Below are 14,292 nucleotides of genomic sequence, written 5' to 3' on the forward strand. Positions count from 1 at the left end.
ATTAAGTTTCAATATGGTAGATATTGAATTCATTATTTATGAAGTTTACCAACCATTTCAAGGTAATTATTTATATATATTTTATATATATATATATATATATACTGCTCAAAAAAATAAAGGGAACACTTAAACAACACATCCTAGATCTGAATGAAAGAAATAATCTTATTAAATACTTTTTTCTTTACATAGTTGAATGTGCTGACAACAAAATCACACAAAAATAATCAATGGAAATCCAATTTATCAATCCATCGAGGTCTGGATTTGGAGTCACACTCAAAATTAAAGTGGAAAACCACACTACAGGCTGATCCAACTTTGATGTAATGTCCTTAAAACAAGTCAAGATTAGGCTCAGTAGTGTGTGTGGCCTCCACGTGCCTGTAAGACCTCCCTACAACGCCTGGGCATGCTCCTGATGAGGTGGCGAATGGTCTCCTGAGGGAATTCCTCCCAGACCTGGACTAAAGCATCCGCCAACTCCTGGACAGTCTGTGGTGCAATGTGGCATTGGTGGATGGAGTGAGACATGATGTCCCAGATGTGCTCAATTGGATTCAGGTCTGGGGAACGGGCGGGCCAGTCCAGGCATCAATGCATCAATGCCTTCCTCTTGCAGGAACTGCTGACACACTCCAGCCACATGAGGTCTAGCATTGTCTTGCATTAGGAGGAACCCAGGGCCAACCGCACCAGCATATGGTCTCACAAGGGGTCTGAGGATCTCATCTTGGTACCTAATGGCAGTCAGGCTACCTCTGGCGAGCACATGGAGGGCTGTGCGGCCCCCCAAAGAAATGCCACCCCACACCATGACTGACCCTCCGCAAAACCGGTCATGCTGGAGGATGTTGCAGGCAGCAGAACGTTCTCCACGGCGTCTCCAGACTCTGTCACGTGCTCAGTGTGAACCTGCTTTCATCTGTGAAGAGCACAGGGCGCCAGTGGTGAATTTGCCAATCTTGGTGTTCTCTGGCAAATGCCAAACGTCCTGCATGGTGTTGGGCTGTAAGCACAACCCCCACCTGTGGACGTCGGGCCCTCATACCACCCTCATGGAGTCTGTTTCTGACCGTTTGAGCAGCCACATGCATATTTGTGGCCTGCTGGAAGTCATTTTGCAGGGCTCTGGCAGTGCTTCTCCTGCTCCTCCTTGCACAAAGGCGGAGGTAGCGGTCTTGCTGCTGGGTTGTTGCCCTCCTACGGCCTCCTTCATGTCTCCTGATGTACTGGCCTGTCTCCTGGTAGCGCCTCCATGCTCTGGACACTACGCTGACAGACACAGCAAACCTTCTTGCCACAGCTCGCATTGATGTGTCATCCTGGATGAGCTGCACTTCCTGAGCCACTTGTGTGGGTTGTAGACTCCGTCTCATGCTACCACTAGAGTGAAAGCACCGCCAGCATTCAAAAGTGACCAAAACATCAGCCAGGAAGCATAGGAACTGAGAAGTCGTCTGTGGTCCCCACCTGCAGAACCACTCCTTTATTGGGGGTGTCTTGTTAATTGCCTATAATATCAACCTGTTGTCTATTCCATTTGCACAACAGCATGTGAAATGTATTGTCAATCAGTGTTGCTTCTTAAGTGGACAGTTTGATTTCACAGAAGTGTGATTGACTTGTAGTTACATTGTGTTGTTTAAGTGTTCCCTTTATTTTTTTGAGCAGTATATATATATATATATATATATATATATATATATATATATATATATATATATATATATATATACATACAGTTGAAGTTGGAAGTTTAAATATATTTGTTGAAAGTTAAAATATAGTTGGAAGTTAAAATATATAAAAACTCAGTTTTTCACAATTCCTGACCTTTATTCCAAGTAAAAATTACCAGTTTTAGGTCAATTACCATCACCACTTCATTTTAAGAATGTGAAATCTCAGAATGATAGTAGAGAGAGTGATTTATTTCTTTCATCACATTTCCAGTGGGTCAGAAGTTTACATACACTCAATTAGTATTTGGTAGCATTGCCTTTAAATTGTTTAACTTGGGTCGACCGTTTAGGGTAGCCTTCCACAAGCTTCCCACAATAAGTTGGGTGGATTTTGGCCCACTCCTCCTGACAGAGCTGGTGTAACTGAGTAGGGTTTGTTGGCCTCCTTGCTCGCACACGCTTTTTCAGTTCTGCCCACAAATTTTCTATAGGATTGAGGTCAGGGCTTTGTGATGGCCACTCCAATACCTTGTCCTTAAGCCATTTTGCCCCAACTTTGGAAGTATGCTTGGGGTCATTGTCCATTTGGAAGACCCGTTTGCGACCAAGCTTTAACTTCCTGACTGATGTCTTGAAATGTTGCTTCAATATATCTACATCATTTTCCTCCCTCATGATGCCATCTATTTTGTGAAGTGCACCAGTCCCTCCTGCAGCAAAGCACCCCCACAACATGATGCTGCCACCCCGTGCTTCACGGTTGGGATGGTGTTCTTCGGCTTGCAAGCCTCCCCCTTTTTCCTCCAAACATAACGATGGTCATTTTGGCCAAATGGTTCTATTTTTGTTTCATCAGACCAGAGGACATTTCTCCAAAAAGTACGATCTTTGTCCCCATGTGCAGTTGCAAACCGTAGTCTGGCTTTTTTATGGCAGATTTGGAGCAGTGGCTGCTTCCTTTCTGAGCGGCCATTCAGGTTATGTCGATATAGGACACGTTTTACTGTGGATATAGATACTTTTTTAACTGTTTTCTCCAGCATCTTCACAAGGTCCTTTGCTGTTGTTCTGGGATTGATTTGCACTTTTCGCACCAAAGTACATTAATCTATAGGAGAAAGAACGCGTCTCCTTCCTGAGCGGTATGACGGCTACGTAGTCCCATGGTGTTAATACTTGCGTACTATTGTTTGTACAGATGAACGTGGTACCTTCAGGCATTTGGAAATTGCTTCCAAGGATGAACCAGACTTGTGGAGGTCTACAATTATTTTTCTGAGGTCTTGGCTGATTTCTTTTGATTTTCCCATGATGTCAAGTAATGAGGCACTGCGTTTGAAGGTAGGCCTTGAAATGCATCCACAGGTACACCTCCAATTGACTCAAATGATGTCAATTAGCCCATCAGAAGCTTCTAAAGACATGACATCATTTTCTGGAGTTTTCCATGCTGTTGAAAGGCACAGTCAACTTTGTGTTTGTAAACATCTGACCCACTGGAATTGTGATACAGTGAAATAATCTGTCTGTAAACAATTGTTGGAAAAATTACTTGTCATGCACAAAGTAGATGTACTAACCGACTTGCTATAGTTTGTTAACAAGAAATTTGTTGAGTGGTTGAAAAATGAGTTTTAATGACTAAACTTTCGACTTCAACTGTACATACGTACATGCATGCATGCATGCATACATTACCAGTCAAAAGTTTTGACACGCCTACTCATTCAACAATTTTTATTTATTTTTTACTGTTTTCTACATTGTAGAATAATAGTGCAGTCATCAAAACTCTGAAATAACACACATGGAATCATGTAGTAACCAATTAAGTGTTAAACAAATCTAAATATTTTTCAGATTCTTCAAAGTAGCCACCCTTGTCTTGATGACAGCTTTGCACACACTTGGCATTCTCTCAACCATCTTCACCTGGAATGCTTTCCTAACAGTCTTAAAGGAATTCCCACATATGCTGAGTACTTGTTGACTGCTTTTCCTTCACTCTGCGGTCCAACTCATCCCAAACCATCTCAACTAGGTTGAGGTCGGGTGATTGTGGAGGTCAGGTCATCTGATGCAGCACTCCATCACTCTTCTCCTTGGTCAAATAACCCTGATACAGCCTGGAGGTGTGTTGGGTCATTGTCCTGTTGAAAAACAAGTAATAGTCACGCTAAGCGCAAACCAGATGGGATGGCGTGTCGCTGCCGAATGCTGTGGTAGCCATGGTAGTTAAGTGTGCCTTGAATTTGAAATGAATCACTGACAGTGTCACCAGCAAAGCACCCCCACATCACACCACCTCTATGCTTCACGGTGGGAGCCACACATGCAGAGATCATTCGTTTACCTACTCTGCTTCTCACAAAGACATGGCGGTTGGAACCAAAAATCTCAAATTTGGACTCAACAAACCAAATAGCCAGTTTCATCATAGCGCTTGATGGCTTTTGCAACTGCACTTGAAGAAACTTTCAAAGTTCTTGAAATTTTCTGGATTGGCTGACCGTGTCTTAAAGTAATGATGGACTGTCGTTTCTCTTTGCTTATTTGAGCTGCTCTTATGGACTTAATATGGACTTAACCCTATTTGGTAAAATACCCTCTTCTGTGTACCACTCCTACTTTGTCACAGCAATTGATTGGCTCAAACGCATTAAGAAGGAAATCCCACAAATTAACAAGGCACACGTTAATTGAAATGCATTCCAGGTGACTACCTCATGAAGCTGGTTGTGAGAATGCCAAGAGTGTGCAAAGCTGTCATCAAGGCAAAGGGTGGCTACTTGAAGAATCAAAAATATATTTTGATTTAACACTTTTTTTGGTTACTACATGATTCCATATGTGTTATTTCATCGTTTTGATGTCTTCACTATTATTCTACAATGTAGAAAATAGTAAAAAGTAACCCTTGAGTGAGTAGTTGTGTCAACTTTTGACTGGTACTAATATAATTATTTTTTTTGTACACTTTAATGTTTTTTTTTCTTCACCCCAAACATTTTTTGGGTTTCGTATCTCAGGAGGCTATGGCATCTTTTTGGTGCTCTTATGCTATGTAGTTAGCTAGCCTCTATTGTCCCAAAAAACTTCCAATCTTTTTTGTGACCAGGATGCAAAATAGGTTAACAATGGCACTCATTTAGTTTGCTGGATCAACCTAAGCCCAGTGTCAACAGAGCTGCCATGTTTTTTTCCCGAATGGGTGACCTCACCTTGAAGTGTATCAGAATTCACAACCACATGAGGAATCATTCATTTTCCTGGCGTTTGAAGCATTTCAGTGATGTCCTCCTGAAGCAAACTTTAAAGTAACATTTAAGTTATCATAAGGAACTTTTAGCCTAGACACAACGATTTGTGACTAAAATGTGCTAGGTCGGGGATATATCTGAAATCCACCCTCGCTCCTGTACTACTGATAAACGCACAAGCTCATCCACTGTACTCGTCCAGAGGCTTTTTTGAGAGGGCAAAGCACTCATTTTGTTGCTGGGCTCAGCTCGTTCAAGAAACCTCACACCATTGATGTTATTGTCAGGTTGTAATCCCAACAGATTTATCCACTCTAGAATTCCCAAATTGTATCCCTCCACCCCATGCATTTATCCGCTTGCCGCAAGCTTCTCCGTTATTAATCGCTTTTAGCAGAAATTCTCCTCTACTGTCGAATTGTTTTGCGCTACTGGCTATGGAAAATGGAGGCTCTAGTTGAGTTTCATGACCCTTGTTATTAGCTTCCCCAGGTTCCTCTGGGCAGCATCCCTCTCTGTTCCTCCTGAGATGGATTCAGCAGATGGCCTCCAATGGCTGCAACATACAATTCAGTACAACACTCTGCGACATGACAAACCCCAACCAAACAGCTTGGGCCTTCTTTAGATGCCACATGTGAAGTGCTGAGACGAGCAGTAGTTATAATTTGCACAAGTCCTGCATGTGACTAGGACAAACTACATTTAAGAAATATATAAACGCAACATGTGAAGTGTTGGTCCCGTGTTTCATGAGCCAAAATAAAACATACCAAAGATTTTTCATATGCACAAAAAGCGTTTTCCTCTCAAATGTTCTGTAGAAATTTGTTTACGTCCCTATTAGTGAGCATTTCTCCTTTGCCAAGACGTGTGTGGCATATCAAGAAGCTGATTAAACAGCATGATCATTACACAGGTGCACTTTGTGCTGGGGACAATACAAGGCTACTCAAAAATGTGTAGTTTTGTCACACAACACAATGCCACAGATGTCTCATTTTAAGGGAGTGTACAATTGGCATGCTGACTGCAGGAATGTCCACCAGAGCTGTTGCCAGAGAATTTAATGTTATATTCTCTACCATAACCCGTTTCCAATGTTTTAGAGAATTTGGCAGTACATCCAACCGGCCTCACAACCGTAGACCATGTGTATGGCATCGTGTGGGCGAGCGGTTTGCTGATATCAACGTTGTAAACAGAGTGCCCCGTGGTGGCAGTGGGGTTATGGTATGGGTAGGCATAAGCTACCAGCAACGAACACAATTGCATTTTATCTATGCCAATTTGAATGCACAAAAATTCCATGACGAGATCCTGAGGTCCATTTGTGAGGACCATTTTTTGTTTTTTAAGCCATCTTTGACCAACATGCATATCTGTATTCCCAGTCATGTGAAATCCATTGATTGTTGCCTGTTGTGTATTATATTTTTGTTCAGTATAATTACAGGTAGAGCGTCAAATGGGCATGTGAAGTCTACTGCCACGCCCTCACGCATATCCCCCCCAAAATATGGAACACCCTGCATAATCTGAACTCCAAATTATGCTTATCATATGATTATCAACTGATAAGTGGATTCAGTTTAAATGAACTTCTCTATAAAAAAAATTCCCTCATTCCATCTATCGTTCTTTCTCAGCGGAGGGTCTTCCTCAGGTCTTCTACTTTGGGCCTTGTGGGAAATACAATGCCATGGTGTTGGAGCTGCTGGGTCCCAGTCTAGAAGACCTCTTTGACCTCTGTGACAGGACCTTCTCTCTTAAGACCGTTTTGATGATGGCTATTCAGCTGGTAAGTTCAGTTAGCATCCAAATGACGAAGAATCTTGTTTTCATTAATTATGTGTCTGTTCTGATTGTATTTGCCAGTGTGTCCACTTGTGCATCTGTTTGACTGTCACACACTTCTCCACTCCTCAGCTCTCCCGGATTGAGTACGTCCACTCCAAGAACCTCATCTACCGAGACGTGAAGCCAGAGAACTTCCTCATCGGGCGGCAGGGGCACAAGCAGGAGCACATCATCCACATAATCGACTTTGGCCTGGCCAAAGAGTACATCGACCCCGAGACCAAAAAACACATCCCCTACAGGGAACACAAGAGCCTCACAGGGACCGCCCGCTACATGTCTATCAACACCCACTTAGGAAAAGGTAGGGCTACAGTACTGCTCCCCTCTACCACACAACTTAACTTGTCGCCTCAACATCCCTGAGTGGTACTTACATGGATACAGTATAGGCTGCTCTTTCATATTTGATTGGTTGAACTCTCCAATTTGAAGGGCATTGCCTTTTGAGATTTTTGTGACCTGTGTACATACAGTGCATACGGAAAGCATTCAGACCCCTGGACTTTTCCCACATTTTGTTACATTACAGCCTTATTCTAAAATTGGTGAGAAAAAAATTGTATTTAATCAATCTACACACAATACCCCATAATGATAAAGTAAAAACTGTTTTTTAGGAATGTGTGCAAATTAATTACAAATAAAAAAACAGATTATTTTTACATAAGTATTCAGACCCTTTGCTATGAGACTCGAAATTGAGCTCAAGTGCATCCTGTTTCCATTGATCATCCTTGAGATGTTTCTACAACTTGATTGGTCCACCTGTGGTAAATTCAATTGATTGGTCATGATTTGGAAAGGCACACATCTGTCTATATAAGGTCCAACAGTTGACAGTGCATGTCAGAGCAAAAACCAAGCCATGAGGTTGAAGGAATTGTCAGTAGAGCGCCGAGACAGGATTGCGTCGAGGCACAGATCTGGGGAGGGTACCAAAACATTTCTGCAGCATTGAAAATCCCCAAAAATAAAGTGGCCTCCAGCATTCTTAAATTGGAGAAGTTTGGAACTACCAAGACTCTTCTTAGACCTGGCCAAACCTCAGAAATCAGGGGAGAAGGGCCTTGGTCAGAGAGGTGACCAAGAACACAATGGTCACTCTGACAGAGCTCCAGAGTTCCTCTGTGGAGATGGGAGAACCTTCCAGAAGGGCAACAATCTCTGCAGCACTCCACCAATCAGGCCTTTTTGGTAGATCGGAAGCCACTCCTCAGTAAAAGGCACATGACGGCCCGCTTGGACTTTGCCAAAAGGCACCTGAAGGACTCTCAGACTATGAGAAACAAGTTTCTCTGGTCTGATGAAACCAAGACTGAACTCTCTGGCCTGAATGCCAAGTGTTATGTCTGGAGGAAACCTGGCACAATCCCTACGGTGAATCGTGGTGGTGACAGCATCATGCTGTGGGGATGTGTTTCAGCGGCAGGAACTGGGAGGCTAGTCAAGATCGAGGGAAAGATGAACTGAGCAAAGTGCAGAGGTCCTTGATGAGGTCCTGCTCCAGAGCGCTCAGGACTTCAGTCTGGGGCGAAGGTTCACCTTCCAACGGGACAATGACCCTAAGTACACAGCCGAGACAACACAGGAGTGGCTTCCCGATCAAACATCTCTGGAGAGACCTGAAAATAGCTGTGCAGCGATGCTCCCCATCCAACCTGACAGAGCTTAAGAGGATCTGCAGAGAAGAATGGGAGAAACTCCCCAAATACAGGTTTGCCAAGCTTGTAGTGTCAAACCTAGGGTTGCAATATTCCAGGAACTTAAATAAATTACATTGTTTTCCTGAAATCCTGGTTGGCGGTTTCCCGGTATCAGGAAGGAGTGAGGAAATCTGAAATCCTCCAACCAGGATTTTTGGAAAACCAGAGAATTTATTGAAAGTTCCTGGAATTTTGCAACCCTAGTCATACCCAAGAAGACTCGAGGCTGTAATCACTGCCAAAGGTGCTTCAACAAAGTACTCTGTAAAGGGTCTGAATATTTGTTTTTCATTTATTTTTATTTTATTTGCACACAAACTGTTTTTGCTTTGTCATTATGGGGTATTGTGTGTAGATTGATGTGGGATGGAAAAAACAAAACAATTTGCATAATAATATTGAATACATCAAAACTAAGAAATTATAGCTATGGAATCATGTAGTAACCAAAAAAGTGTTCAACATATCAAAATATATTTTATTTTTGAGATTCTTTAAAGTAGCCACCCTTTGCCTTGATGACAGCTCTGATATTTTGAAATGGCGTCCACTACTAGGCCGAGTTGCTGTCATGTTAAATGTTCTCCATTCGTCAATTATTGGCCTCACAGTGGACTGATGGAGCTCAAATCTTTTTTAGATTATTTTATGGCCTTTCCCAGACTGATGTGCTTTCACTATCCTTGTCCTGATGTCCTCTGAGATCTCCTTTCCTCTCGGGATGGTGTGCTTTGAATTCACCTGGATGGGTAACACCAAGCTGACCAGGTTTTTTATCTCTATTTATCTGAGTCCCGCTCAAACTCTTTCCTAACAATCTCTCCTTTGATTGGTTCATTTGGTACCCAATTATTTACCCAACTTCTTCCGTTTAAGAATGATGGAGGCTACTGTGTTCTTGGGGACCTTCAATGCTGCAAACAGTTTTTGGTAACCTTCCCCAGATCTATGCCTCGACACAATCCTGTCTCGGAGCTCTACGGGCAATTCCTTCGACCTCATGGCTTGGTTGTTGCTCTGACAAGCACTGGCAACTGTGGGACCTTATATAGACAGATGTGTGCCTTTCCAAATCATGTCCAATCAGTCGAATTTAACAAAGGTGAACTCCAAGTTGTAGAAACATCTCTCAAGGATGATCAATGGAAACAGGTTGTACCTGAGCTCAATTTTGAGTCTCATAGCAAAGGGTCTGAATACTTATGTAAATAAGGTATTTGTTTTTTTTATCTTTAATACATTTGGAAACATTTCTAAAAACCTGTTTTCTTTATGGGGTATTGTGTGTAGATTAAGGATTTTTTTTATTTAGTCATTTTAGAATAAGGCTGTATCGTAACAATGTGGGAAAAGTCAAGGGGTCTGAGTACTTTCCGAAGGCACTGTGTATATAAACTCAAAACGCAAAAAAGTAACGTCCCTTTTTCAGGACCCTGTCTTTCGAAGATAATTCGTAAAAATACAAATAACTTCACAGATCTTCATTGTAAAGGGTTTAAACACTGTTTCCCATGCTTGTTCAATGAACCATGAATATGCACCTGTGGAACAGTCGTTAAGACACTAAAAGCTTACAGACAGTAGGCAATTATGGTCACAGTTATGAAAATTATTTAGGACACTAAAAGAGGCCTTTCTACTGACTCTGAAAAACACCAAAAGAAAGATGCCCAGGGTCCCTGCTCATCTGCATGAACGTGCCATGGGCATGCTGCAAGGAGGAATGAGGACTGCAGATGTGGCCAGGGCAATAAATTGTATTGTCCGTACTGTGAGACCCCTAAGACAGCGCTACAGGGAGACCAGACGGACAGCTGATCGTCCTCGCAGTGGAAGACCACGTGTAATAACACCTGCACAGGATCGGTACATCCGAACATCACACCTGCGGAACAGGTACAGGATGGCAACAACAACTGCCCGAGTTGCATAAGGAACGCACAATCCCTCCATCAGTGCTCAGACTGTCCGTAATAGGCTGAGAGAGGCTGGACTGAGGGCTTGTAGGTCTGTTGTAAGGCAGGTCCTCACCAGACATCACTGGAAACAATGTCGGCTATGGGCACAAGCCCACTGTCGCTGGACCAGACAGGACTGGCAAAAAGTGCTCTTCACTGACGAGTCGAGGTTTTGTCTCACCAGGGGTGATGGTCGGATTTGCATTTATCATCGAGGGAATGAGCGTTACACCGAGGCCTGTACTCTGGAGCGGGATCGATTTGGAGATGGAGGGTCCGTCATGGTCTGGGGCGGTGTGTCACAGCATCATCGGACTGAGCTTTTTGTCATTGCAGGCAATCTCAACGCTATGCGTTACAGGGAAGACATCGTCCTCCCTCATGTGGTACTCATCCTGACATGACCCTCCAGCATGACAATGCCACCAGCCATACTGCTCGTTCTGTGCGTGATTTCCTGCAAGACAGGAATGTCAGTGTTCTGCCATGGCCAGCGAAGAGCCCGGATCTCAATCCCTTTGTGCACGTCTGGGACCTGTTGGATCGGAGGGTGAGGGCTAGGACCATTCACCCCAGAAATGTCTGGGATCTTGCAGGTGCCTCGGTGGAAGAGTGGGGTAACATCTCGCAGCAAATCTGGTGCAGTCCATGAGGAGGAAATGCACTGCAGTACTTAATGCAGCTGGTGGCCACACCAGATAGTGACTGTTACTTTTGATTTTTGACCCCCCCCCTCCCCTTTTGTTCAGGAACACATTATTCAATTTATGTTAGTCACATGTCTGTGGAACTTGTTCAGTATGTCTGTTGAATCTTATGTTCATACAAATATTTAAACATGTTAAGTTTGTTGAAAATTAACGCAGTTGACTGTGAGAGGACGTTTCTTTTTTTGCTGAGTTTAGATAGATATACAGTACCTGTCAAAAGTTTGGGCACACCTACTCAGACATAAAGACACAAACTATGAAAAAGACAAACTATGAAATAACACACATGGAATCATGTAGTAACCAAAAAAGTGTATTTTTTATATTTCAGATTCTTCAAAGTAGGCACTCTTTGCCTTGATGACAGTTTTGCACACTTGGCATTTTCTCAACCAGCTTCATGAGGTGGAATGCATTTCAATTAACTGGTGTGCCTTGTTAAAAGTACATTTTGGGGAATTTATTTTTTTAATGCGTTTGAGCCACTTGTCCTGTGACAAGGTAGGGGTGGTATACAGAAGATAGCCCTATTTAGTAAAATAACAAGTCCATATTATGGCATGAACAGCTCAGATAAGCCAAGAATAAAGACAGTCCATTACTTTTAAGACATGAAGGTCAGTTATCTGGAAAATTGCAAGAACTTTGAAAGATTCTTCCTGCAGTTGCAAAAACCATCAAGCGCCATGATGAAACTGGCTCATGAGGACCGCCACAGGAAAGGAAGATGCAGCGTTACCTCTGCTGCAGAGGATAAGTTCATTAGAGTTACCAGCCTCAGAAATGGATGCCCAAATAAATGCTTCAGAGTTTAAGTAACAGACACATCTCAACATCAACTGTTCAGAGGGGACTGCGGGAATCAGGCCTTCATGGTTGAATTGCTGCCAAGAAACCACTACTAAAGGACACCAATAAGAAGAAGAGACTTGCTTGAGCCAAGGAACACGAGCAATGGACAGTAGACCGGTGGAAATCTGTCCTTTGGTCTGATGAGTCCAAATTTGAGATTTTTGGTTCCAACCGCTGTGTTTTTGTGAGATGCAGTGTAGTTGAACGGATGATCTCTGCATGTGTGGTTCCAACCGTTAAGCATGGAGATGTCATGGTGTGGGGATACTTTGCTGGTGACACTGTCAATGATTTATTTATAATTCAAGGCACACTTAACCACCATGGTTACCACAGCTTTCAGCAGCAATACGCCATCCCTTCTGGTTTGTGATTAGTGGCACTATAATTTGTTTTTCAATAGGACAATGACCTATCACACCTCCAGGCTGTGGAAGGGCTATTTGACCAAGATGGAGTGCTGCATCAGATGACCTGGCCTCCACAATCACCCGACCTCAACCCAATTGAGATAGTTTGGGATGAGTTGGACTGCAGAGTGAAGGAAAAGCAGCCAACAAGTGATCAGCATATGTGGGAAATCCTTCAAGACTGTTGGAAAAGCATTCCAGGTGAAGATGGTTGAGAGAATGCCAAGTGTGTGCAAAGCTGTCAAGGCAAAGAGTGGCTACTTTAAATAATCTTAAATATACTAAATGATTCCATGTGTGTTCTTTCATAGTTTTGATGTCTTCACTATTATTCTTCATTTGTAGAAAATGGTACAAATAAACTTTTGACTTGTGGAGGGGTGTGTGTGGAGCGATCCCTCCAACACAGGAGTATGGTAGATAGGCTATATATCGGTCACAGCTGAAAACGGACACCCCTCCATTTTTGTTTCAGAGCAAAGTCGACGGGATGACCTGGAAGCCCTGGGCCACATGTTCATGTATTTCCTACGAGGGAGTCTGCCATGGCAAGGACTCAAGGTAGGGGAGCTAGGCATGATGTCAGCTGGGTCATGTTCAGTAGGCACAAAATGGGGAAGTACAAAATGGGTAGGTACTATCTGAGCTCGTCCAATAAGAAATGCTTGTTTTTGTTTTTTTGTTGCGAAGCATTTTGCTATGTTGTGACCTTATAATGAACTTTACCCAGATGTTAGGAGAGTGTGATGCGCTACTATTTGTGATTCAAGGAGGGAGAGAGAGAAGGAATGTTTATCTAAAGGAAGCACAGGAGCAAAAAAGTGGGTGAATGAAAGACTGGCTAGGAGGAGGGAAAGCGAAATGTAACATTGGGGTGAAGGGAGGGAGAAAATATGGCAAAAGTGTGTTTGGACTCAATTTGTGCCTTCTACCTACAGGCTGACACCCTGAAAGAGCGATACCAGAAGATTGGCGACACCAAGCGCAACACTCCCATCGAGGTCCTCTGTGAAAGCTTTCCAGGTATTGTGCCAATCTTCCACTCTGACGCTAGTGCATGCCTTTTGAAATGGTTACATTTCCTAGAACACACACTTTGCACTGCATGTTATGGCAGTTAATAATCGCAATAGAATAATCAAGAGCGAGCTGGACTTAGAAATGGGCTTAAGTTAGCAGAAGATGCTTCTTGAAGGACAGACGCATTGGAGAGTGAATGAAAGAGCATGTATTTGCAAGACACCACGTTTCCATCCAACCTTTTCATACGGATGAATTTAGCTGTCGCATGAAAAAAGTCACAACTGGGCTGATGGAAACAGGAACTGGCGGTTCAATTTTAGAAATGCCAACAGACAATTTGTTCGTTTGACATGGTGGTATTTTTTTGGGGCGGTAAAAATTAATTATACTAGAAATGTGCAAATATTGATATAATAACCATCATATCGAAGTATTCACACAATGTGTTGTGTGGTCCTCCCACTACGACTCGGGAAAGCAGTTTATTCGGCTACAGATTAAATATGTTATGAGAACTTCACAGGGTGTGAATGTGTAAGGTGATGAGCTTGATGCTCATTTTCCAATAAATAGCGAGGGTCTTATTCTGGTGACATGATGATTGATGCTTGGCTGCCGTTTGACAGATACAAATAATATCGCTCTTATCCATAATAATCTCATAATGTAGGTAGCCTACCTGCACTGTATCTGCGAGCTGTTGGCTAAAGAGCATGTGCCAAAACCAGAGTCGGCACATTTGCTATATAAATCCAATTTGATTTGTCACATGCGCCGAATACAACGACCTTAAAGTGAAATGCTTACTTACAAGCCCTTAACCAA

At 42.8% G+C, this 14,292-nt stretch overlaps 1 protein-coding gene across 6 annotated transcripts in view; it reads left to right on the top strand.

Annotated features, from left to right (window-relative positions):
- LOC115197333 (casein kinase I) overlaps window positions 1–14,292 on the top strand; it is a 53,221-nt gene that overhangs the window by 22,300 nt on the left and 16,629 nt on the right. For all 6 annotated transcript variants that reach the window (XM_029758738.1, XM_029758741.1, XM_029758742.1 and 3 more), the window contains exons 5-8: window positions 6,598–6,749; window positions 6,878–7,112; window positions 12,920–13,005; window positions 13,383–13,467. In XM_029758738.1, coding sequence (XP_029614598.1) covers window positions 6,598–6,749; window positions 6,878–7,112; window positions 12,920–13,005; window positions 13,383–13,467 — 558 coding nt within the window. The remainder of the gene's footprint in view (window positions 1–6,597; window positions 6,750–6,877; window positions 7,113–12,919; window positions 13,006–13,382; window positions 13,468–14,292) is intronic.

The sequence above is a fragment of the Salmo trutta genome, chromosome 7 (assembly GCF_901001165.1).
Source record: "Salmo trutta chromosome 7, fSalTru1.1, whole genome shotgun sequence".
Taxonomy (NCBI): domain Eukaryota; kingdom Metazoa; phylum Chordata; class Actinopteri; order Salmoniformes; family Salmonidae; genus Salmo; species Salmo trutta.